The sequence below is a fragment of the Capricornis sumatraensis genome, chromosome 6 (assembly GCF_032405125.1).
Source record: "Capricornis sumatraensis isolate serow.1 chromosome 6, serow.2, whole genome shotgun sequence".
NCBI classification, from domain to species: domain Eukaryota; kingdom Metazoa; phylum Chordata; class Mammalia; order Artiodactyla; family Bovidae; genus Capricornis; species Capricornis sumatraensis.
Window position 1 is genome coordinate 68,233,731 of NC_091074.1, and position 10,291 is coordinate 68,244,021.

The 10,291-nt window shown below is 43.8% G+C and overlaps 1 protein-coding gene across 1 annotated transcript; it reads right to left on the reverse strand.

Annotated features, from left to right (window-relative positions):
* Positions 1-3,199: 3,199 nt before the first annotated feature.
* LOC138081092 (olfactory receptor 13C7) lies at positions 3,200-4,159 on the reverse strand. Its single transcript, XM_068974159.1, has one exon. The coding sequence runs from the start codon at positions 4,157-4,159 to the stop codon at positions 3,200-3,202; it is 960 nt and encodes a 319-aa protein (XP_068830260.1).
* Positions 4,160-10,291: the final 6,132 nt, after the last annotated feature.

Genomic DNA, 10,291 nt, shown 5'->3' on the forward strand with positions numbered 1-10,291 from the left:
ACATGGGAATCAAAATATATATCAAAGGGACAGCTTGACTCACTTCTGCTCTTTATAGAAGCCGTCCGTGGTGGCTCGTGATATCTTACTATGTTGATGTAACTTTAAGCTCTCTCCATGTTTTTCTGGAATGAGGATATATACTTAGGGAAAGAAGTCGATGAGGTTAAGTAAAAATTCTGTAGATCTTAATTTGAATTGTACATATGTATTCCACTGAAAAAGCCTAGAAACTATGACATCTCGATAGCACCCCTAGCACCCAGATTGTGGTTTTTGAATACCAAAGGAAACAAGAGCTCCTTAGAAAAAATGGTTGTTTCCAGGCCTGGAGAGGAACTGTACACGTTGAGCCTGGAAAAACTTGACATAATCAGAAAGCAAGAAACCATCAAAGATACTTGGGCCCCGTCAAAAGATCTCAGGAGCCATGGGCTCATCACTACACTGAAACAAAAACCTCTCAAGTATGTAGATCTGATCATCAGTGAATAGGAAACACAGAGACAGGACTATAATCAGCAAAATATAAACTAAGATTCTGTGACATTGTGATTTATACAAAATATATATTTGTTCATTCAGATGACCAAGATATTTTTATCACATATATTTGGACTTTGTCCACAGCTTCTGGCTTACAGCTGCCAAGTCAGTCACAGCTCTTAAAATCCTTGGAATTTCCTTAGTGATAAGAGCAATGGGAGCAACTTCCATCATAGTGTTTAGTCTTCAATGCTCAGGTTCTGAAAAACACTTTAGAGCCATAAAGTAAAGGGGGTATCTTGTTATTCTTAACAAGCCCAGTTCAGCCACAACTGGGTTTATGTTAACAAGGTGACTTTTGGAAATCACCTAAGGTTGAAGTTGATTGCCAGGGGAACCAACTCTGAGTAGAGGGTTGGAACTCTCAGTCTTAACCCCTGATTTCCAGGGAGGGGAGAGCAGCTGGAGGTCACATTGATCACTAGTGGCTGGTGATTTAATCAATCATGCTATTAAAAACCCAGACTTTTTTTGGTATACAAACTCTATTATTTTCCATGTGTTTCATGGCAAGAAAAAGATTGGGAAACATTAAACTAGAGAGATGGACAGGGGAGAGGGGCTTATGGGAAGATTTCAGAGAAGTTACATACAGTATAAAACAAACTTCAAGATTACAACCATGAAGAAGAGAGGAGCTGTAATCTAACCAAGGTCTGGTCCCAAAGCTTCTAATGATAACACAACATGGTGCCACCTCATCCACCTACTATTCTCCATGATTTTGCTAAGTATCACCAGTGTCCAGGATTCTAAAAAGATAACACATATTACTTGAGCATTGGACTTTGCATGATGTCACAGTTAGGTTTTGCCCAGAAGCAAACTCTGAGACAGAGATTGGAGTGCAAGAGGTTTATTAGGGAGAGCTCTTGGGTTCAATATTGGTGGAAGGGAGGATGAGGATGGAAGATTGGGCAGAGGGGGATGATGGGCTATGGTACAGTCTCAACAAAGGCCTCAGTCAACCCCATAGGGAACCCTGGTAGTGGGATGGCTGTTCAGAGATGTCTCTAGTAGGAGGAGGCATTTATATCCCTTCACCAATCAGTCATTGGATATGGGCTGCCTTGGGGAAGGGAGTATGACCTTGGGTAAGTCAGGACTCTTCAGATAAGAGCCCTCTTATCAAATTTCCAAAGATGACTGACAGTTGAAGGCTGTCTGCCAGCAGCTCTCTCAGTAACTGGAGGAACACCTCTTTGGGTCCTTTAGAAAGATGTGGGTGGGAACTCGGCATAGATCTCCAAGCCGGAAACCAGTGAAATGAAATATATTGAAAAGGAAGATTGCTCTGCAAGTACCTTTCATTTTTAAGTAAACTCTTGATTATAAAGGTCAGAACTAATCTCAAGTTGATGTCCTCCTCCCTTTAGTGAGCTGAGAAGGGCATGGGTGGACTCTGTGCTCAGTAAGGGAAGGGACATCCCCCTAGGGTGGGACAGATAATACTGGGTATGAAAGGGTGAAACGGGAACATGCCCTGCGCTCCTACAGCCCGGAGACTGTTGAAGGGACCACAGGGTGGTGACTGTGTCCAGGTTTCTGCCCACAATGTGCAGGAAAGCGCTGTGTGGCCCACAAGAGTATGGCTGGCCACTTCTCAGGCAGGAGGAGCCCAGGACATCCAAGCAAGGCAGGCTGAGAGCATGTGTTTTCATTGCAAAGTTTTGATTCTCAGGGAAAAATGGGCATCTGATCGCCTCGAGGAAAATGAGGCAATTTCCTTCCCTTACGTGTTTTTGTCCCCTTTTGTGTCACTACTGACTGAGATCCTCACACATTTTACCTCTGGACCTCTTGTCGGTACATGTGAATGGGCCCCACCTTTTAGTTTTGTCACCCGGTTGTCCTCAGCCCAGCCGCCTTGCTCCATCTTTTGCTGGTCACGTCTGAGCATCTTGAGTCCAGCATCTTTCAAATCACGGTGCTGCCCCCACCCTGCTCTTCCCATAGAACCATCCTTTAACTCTCCAGACTATAGGGCCAGACTGTGTACTCAGGATTTACTGGGGCAGGAAAACAAAGCTTGCATCCAGATGCAAGGATAAGACCCTCCACACACGTGTTGCAGGATTCCCCTTACTTGCCCTCGGAAGAAGCGCCCTGTGTGTAATCTACAAGGTCCCTACTTCTCAGTCTCAGAGACAGCTTCTTTCTCATATCCAGTCGCAACCTTGCCTCCAAGAAAAATAAAATGTGAAGATGTGCCATTTCACCTACAGTGAAGACTATCTTTTGTATTTTTTGTACTGCCATGTCATGAAGTTTCACCCCACACTGTCTTCAGTGCCTCCTTTCAGAGCAGGATTTTGAATCTTTATGTAACAGAAAAGTAAATGAGTCTTTTTTTCTCAAAGCAAAGGAGCAACTTGCTCACAACTTGCCCAGTAGAGAAGCAGGAACATCACAAATTGTTCTTTCAGCGGCATTCCACTTCTATCCCCTCAAGTCACACTCCCATCAGGTTTTAGGTTTCATTGTTTCTAAAAATTAAGTCCAGTAACAGCTAAAATTCTCCCTTCTATGTGTAATTCAATTTTCTGGTGATGACTCTTTACACATACCTTCCTTGAGAGGCACGTTCTTCTGAGATTCACGAGTGAAAGCAGCCAAGAGACGCAGAACTACAGGGACATCTGTCCTCCAAACATCACCAGATGAAGCGTTTCTGACTCACCAGGTTCCTCACAGCAGCCTTCACATCCTTGTTCCTCAGGCTGTAGATGATGGGGTTGAGCATGGGGGTCACCACCCCATAGAAGAGGGAGGTGAGCTTGTCTGCAAGGTCTTGTTTGTCTGCCCCCAGGGGGTCCTTGGATTTGGGCTTCCCATACATGAACAGGATGGTCCCGTAGAAGATGACCACAACTGTGAGGTGGGCAGAGCAGGTGGAGAAGGCCTTTTTCCTCCCCTCAGCAGAAGGGATCCTCAGGATGGTGGTGAGGATGAAAATGTAGGAAACAAAGATGAGCAGAACTGGGACTCCCAGGAAGATCACATTAGTCACCCCCATACTGATCACATTGATGGAGATGTCAGCACAGGCCAACTTCAGGACAGCCAGGATCTCACAGGTGAAGTGGTTGATGACGTTGTCCCCACAGAAGGGCAGCCTCATCGCAAGGGACGTTTGAACCATGGAGGCAGCACATCCAGCTGCCCAGGAGCCAGCAGCCATGGGCACATAGACAGCCTTGCTCATGACTATGGGGTACCTCAGAGGGTTGCAGATGGCCACATAGCGGTCAAACGCCATCATGCCCAGAAGCACACACTCCGTGGCCCCCATGGCAAAAGAGAGGAACATCTGCACAGCACAGGCTGAGAAGGAGATGGTTTTCCTGGGGGTCAGGAAGCTGTCAAGGATGAGGGGGACTGAGGAGGTTGTGTAGCAGATGTCCAGGAAGGAGAGGTTCCCCAGGAAGAAGTACATGGGCGTGCGCAGGCGGGAGTCAAGGATGGTCACCAGGATGAGGACCCCATTGCCCAGCAGGATCACCAAGTATGTGAGCAGGATGAGCACAAAGAGTGTTTTCTCCAGCTTTGGGTGGGCTGAGAGGCCCAGGAGAATGAACTCTGTCACAGAGGCTGTCTGGTTGGCACTTTCCATGGTATGTCTCCTCTTTCAACTGAATAAAATACTCAGTGATCCAGACTCCACATCTGTTGTCTCACGCAGTTCCAGGGCATCTGGTCAGGAGTTCCAGTCTGGCTGAGTGATTAGAAAACAGTTCTGAAGGCAGTCTCTATTCATTTCCAAGAAAAAGGAGCAATAAAATTTGAAACTACCTTGGGGTCATAGAATATCAAATTTACACTGTTTAAAATGACAATTCTGATTATTTAATGCATTTGATCAGAGACAGTATATACAACACATTCATTTAAGTGGTTCTATGTGAAATTAAAAGACGCTTACTCCTTGGAAGAAAAGTTATGACCAATCTAGATAGCATATTGAAAAGCAGAGACATTACTTTGCCAGCAAAGTTCTGTCTAGTCAAGGCTATGGTTTTTCCAGTGGTAATGTATGGATGTGAGAGCTGGACTGTGAAGAAAGCTGAGCGCCGAAGAATTGATGCTTTTGAACTGTGGTGTTGGAGAAGACTCTTGAGAGTCCCTTGGATTGCAAGGAGATCCAACCAGTACATTCTAAACGAGATCAGCCCTGGCTGCTCTTTGGAAGGAATGATGCTAAAGCTGAAACTCCAGTACTTTGGCCACCTCATGCGAAGAGCTGACTCATTGGAAAAGACTCTGATGCTGGGAGGGATTGGGGGCAGGAGGAGAAGGGGATGACAGAGAATGAGATGGCTGGATGGCATCACCGACTCAATGGATGTGAGTTTGAGTGAACTCCGGGAGATGATGATGGACAGGGAGGCCTGGCGTGCTGCGATTCATGAGGTCGCAAAGAGTCGGACACGACTGAGCAACTGAACTGAACTGAACTGAACTGAACTGATGTGCTATATGACAATTGATCTCATTAAACTTTGGCCAGAAAAATGACTTTAAGTTTGCTCCATGTTCTTCCAATTTGTGCTAGGGACTAGGGAAATCATTAGTGAATGCTCACTCTGTTTCTCCAGATCATTTTCACAGAAAACATATTCCTATTGTTCCCAAGACCTCTTTTCCTCATGAGCAATGCAAACTCCAGGGCTATCCATTCATCTGTCTGTCCAGCCACCTGTCTTGTCCATCCATCCATCCATCCATCCATCCATCTATCCATGTTTGAACATCAATCCACTTATCAAAACTCCTGTTGATCACCTGGTATATGGGTGTGAGAATTCCTGTGAGAAACAGGAGTGACCCATGGCCCAGGCATAAATGGCTTCACAGCCTGTCAGAGAGGTAAGCAGAAGGATTTTGGAGAGGCCAGGACATCCAAATGGGCATGCAGTGTATGCGTAGAACAGGGGTCATGAAACAATCCTTAAGTGGTGTAGAATCTAGCTTGGCTTTTAAGGACAAAGGACACTGAACATGGAGAGATAACTTGGGCAGGTCTCCACAGTAACTTTGTGATCTGGAAATGCTGTTATGTTCCTAATAGTTTGAATCCGATGTTCTATGAAGATAGACAGAGGACTTTCTCCAGAAATCCACAGTGGGTCACAGTTTCTGAAAATCTAGTTCTGTTAGATAACTCAAACAGTGGTTTTTTTCCAGTCTTGAATATGTTTGACATATAACATGTAAATTTAAGGTGTATAATGTGTTTCTTTGATACATTTATATATTGTAATATGATTGCTGTCATGATATTTATCACATCACAGGATTATAGTACAGTATTGCTGTCTATATTCATTACACCATGCATTAGATGACTGGGTTATTTACTACTTGTTGCAAGTTTGTGGGCTTCCCAGGTGGCACTGGTGGTAAAGAACCACTTCCTGCCATACAGGAGATGTAAGAAATGTGGGTTCCATCTCTGAGTCAGGAAGATCCCCTGGAGGAGGGCACAGCAATCCACTCCAGAATTCTTGCCTAGAAAATCCCATGGACAGAGGAGCCTGGTGAGCTATAGTCCATAGGGTCGAAAAGAGTCAGACATGACTGAAGCAAAAAAAAAATAGTCTTCCCTGGTGACTCAGATGGTAAAGAATCTGCCTGCAATGCAGGAGACCCAGGGTCAGTCCTTGGGTTGGGAACATCCACTGGAGAAGGGAATGGCAAGTTTGTACCCTTAAACAACATCTTTGTTATGTTACTATTTTCTTTTTGTTGTTGTTATCATTCCCTCTTGATAAATGTCCACTCAGGAATCAGTGGACACTGGTAGTCCATGAACCTTTTGGCTAAGCTTCTGGGTATGTTATCCAGACTTATATCCTGTCACTGATTATGCCCCCCAAGTAATCTAGTCCAACTCTGTCTCCCATTGTAGATCTTTCTCTGCACCACACTGATGCATGGTTTTCGGTTTCAGCTTGATTTCCTCTAATGATGAAGAGCCCACTACATTCCTAAACAATCTACTCCATATTTTCAGAGCTCTAGAGTATTAGAAAATTCTTTTTCATATTGAACCAAGCAGGTAGTTTTCTAAGTTTTTCTTGTCTATATGATAGTGGTCAGCTTCCTTTAAAAATTGCATTGTATTTGTGCAAATACATCAGGTCTATAAGCACAGAGATTTGGGCTGCATTCTAACCTGCGGTGTAGACTTCAGTGATCCTTCCCTCTCTTAGACTCTCAGGTTACTCTCTTCTGCTTTGGAACTGGAACAGATCAATGATGTTCAAACTCTTTAAGAGAAAGAACTTTTGTTTCCTTAAATTCAGAACCCCCACTCCAAGTATATAGTGGGCTTCCCAGGTGGCGCTATTGGTAAAGGACCTGCCTGCCAATGCAGGAGACATCGAAGACATAGGTTCCATCCCTGGGTTGGAAAGATCCCCTGGAAGAGGGCATGGCAATCCACTCCAATATTCTTGCCTGGAGAATCCCATGGACAGAGGAGCATGGCAGGCTACTGTCCATGGAGTCACAGAGTCAGACACAACTGAAGTGATTCAGCACAGCACACATGGCACCAAGTATAAAGTAGAGCTGTGCTTGTTGAAGTGGGCCAGGAGGGCTCAGAAAGGCTGGGTTGTTCACCCCATGAGGCCCACCAGAGACCAGGCCATTGATGAGCAGCTTCCAGAAACTGTTTTCATTATAGGCAATATAAATGGCACCTCTGGAGCATAACAGCAGGACAGCTTCAGCCATTTCTGTGGCTATAGTGTGAATGGTGCTCCCTGGAGTTGTACAGAAGAGGCTCTGAAACTGTGGGACCGTCTTATCCTAGGGGTGTCTCTGAAGTTAGAGGAATCCATGAAATGAGACCAAAGTTTCAGAGGCTTCTTGTCATCTAGGTTTTTCTAACCAAGGGGTTTTGAATGGCCCTCGGTCTTTGTGATATCACTGAAATTGTTTCATTTCCTCCCTTCCCAAGCCCCAGCCCCTTCAAAATATCAAGAAGCTGGAAATATCCCTGCGCTGATAAAAGGTTGAGGATTACTCTTATAAGAACCCTCACTTACCTTTTTTAGGAACCTACTGAGAAAGGGTCCCTATGGTCTGGGAACAGTACTTGGGCCAGAAATATCATCACTAGTTTGAAAGGTCCAGGCTGAGATGTCCGGCTCTGATGAGAAGGGGTGGAAGCCAGTTCCTCCCACTCTGTCTTGCTTCTGTGTTTTAGGCAAACTTTCTAAAGGAACAACCAGTCCGTGTAGAAGGCAATTTGAAATCAGAACTGCAGTTGGGACTATTGTGTTCCCTAAAGTGATTAAAAGTTTGGAAATGGAAGCATACAAAGTCAGGGAAGTTTTTATACTTTTGGGACAATGTCCCCAAGATCCAATTATGCTGAAAGCACTCCAGGAAAAGCTTCTTTTTCTCATTCCTTTGTTCCTGCTGGAACTTTCCACTCTGAGGCCACTGAAGGGCATCAGGGGAAGCATTTCCATGTGCTGCTTGAATTTGTGCAAACTTCAAAATGTTTTAACTTCTTGAAATCAGCAGCTGGGGAGATAAGGGTTATTTAGGAATACTCTGTGTTCACAGCATTGTGGAATCAGCTGCTACAGACACACTGCTTCTAAACCAAGTGCTCAAAGTCACGATTTGTACGCTTGGGGGAACTTCCACCCAGAGCCATGGGGAAACTTCAAGGAGGAGATATTTTCTGGCCAGGGACAGTAAGGGCAAATTTACACGTGAAGAGACAGGCAAAAGATGGAGAAAAGGGATTTACCATCCTGGTGATGGAGGTTGGCATGGGTCTTGGGCTTGAGTATTTCTTCCACAGCCTCAGTATGTCATATGTGTGAAAAACATCATGGGACAGGAAGTATAGTGGAATCTGGGATGTGACAGCAGCTTTTAAGATGACCACAGTAATTCTTTCCTACTGAATATCATGGCCTTACATAACCCTCTCACCTTTAGTAGCTGCTTCTAACGTAAAGAATGAGTCACACACAACTGAGCAACTGAACATCAATGGCAGGACGTGGTTACTTCTTTTACAAATTAGCCCTTCAAAGATAGGAAGACAATAAGTCATTATAGATGTGCTCAGTTACACTGAAAATGTGAGCCTGAACTGAGCACAACCATCTACAATAACTCAACAAATAGTAGAAGTTAAACAGTAACTCAATAAGTATATAATAAAATCATGACCAAAAGCTATCGTGGCAAATCAGACTCTGCCATCAGTCCAAGTAGCCCGGAGAATCTCAGGCCCTCAGATGACCTACTTATAAAAGGAGTTTCTCACTGTTATTTATGGGAAAGAAATAGTAACAAATAAAAGAACAAGCACCCGGTAGGATATACCTTCCTTCTATAATGAAGCTGCTAGAAAGTTTACTAGACAAATTTGTGGCTTGCCAATAGCAGTCACTATAAAAAGTCCGTATATTTAGACAGACAGACAGATAATAGTCTATTTTGGGGGTAAAATCTACTCACAGTGAAATACATAAATCTTAAGTTCATTGCTCACCCAATAAAATCAATCCATAGGATCAAAGAATGGAATGTAGTGGCCAGTGACCAGGAGGAGGGGCAAATGTGAGTTACTTAATAAATGGGTATAAAGTTCCAGTTTAGCAAGATGATTAAACTCTAGAGATCCATGTACAGCATTGTACCCATAGTCAATAGTAGTGTAATATACACTTAAAATTTTGCTAAAAGAGTATATTTCATGTTGTGTTCTTAGCCATAATAAAATAAATCTTAAGTATATCATCCAATGAGGTTTGACAAATGCTCACACCCATGTAACCAAATCTTATCATTACAGAATGTTTACAGCACAACCAAGATTTTCTCATGCCCCTTGCCAGTCAGTCCTCATTATTATTATTATTCAGTTCAGTTCAGTTCAGTCGCTTAGTCATGCCTGACTCTTTGCGACCCCATGAATCACAGCACGCCAGGCCTCCCTATCCATCACCAACTCCCAGAGTCTACCCAAACCCATGTCCATCGAGTCCGTGACGCCATCCAGCCATCTCATCCTCTGTCGTCCCCTTCTCCTCCTGCCCCCAATCCTTCCCAGAATTAGGGTCTTTATCAATGAGTCAACTCTTTGCATGAGGTGGCCAAAGTATTGGAGTTTCAGCTTCAACATCAGTCCTTCCAATGAACACCCAGGACTGATCTCCTAAAGGATGGACTAGTTGCATCTTCTTGCAGTCCAAGGGACTCTCAAGAGTCTTCTCCAACACCACAGTTCAAAGGCATCAATTCTTCGGCACTCAGCTTTCTTCACAGTCCAACTCTCACATCCATACATGACCACAGGAAAAACCATAGCCTTGACTAGACGGACCTTTGTTGGCAAAGTAATGTCTCTGCTTTTGAATATGCTGTCTAGGTTGGTCATAACTTTCCTTCCAAGGAGTAAGCGTCTTTTAATTTCATGGCTGCAATCACCAGCTACAGTGATTTTGGAGCCCCCCAAAATAAAGTCTGACACTGTTTCCACTGTTTCCCATCTATTTCCCATGAAGTGATAGGACCAGATGCCATGATCTTAGCTTTCTGAATGTTGAGTTTTAAGCCAACTTTTTCACTCTCCTCTTTCACTTTCATCAAGAGGCTTTTTAATTCCTCTTCACTTTCTTAAAAAAAATTTTTTTAATATAAATTTATTTATTTTAATTGGAGGCTAATTACATTACAATATTGTAGTGGTTTTGCCATACATCACCATGAA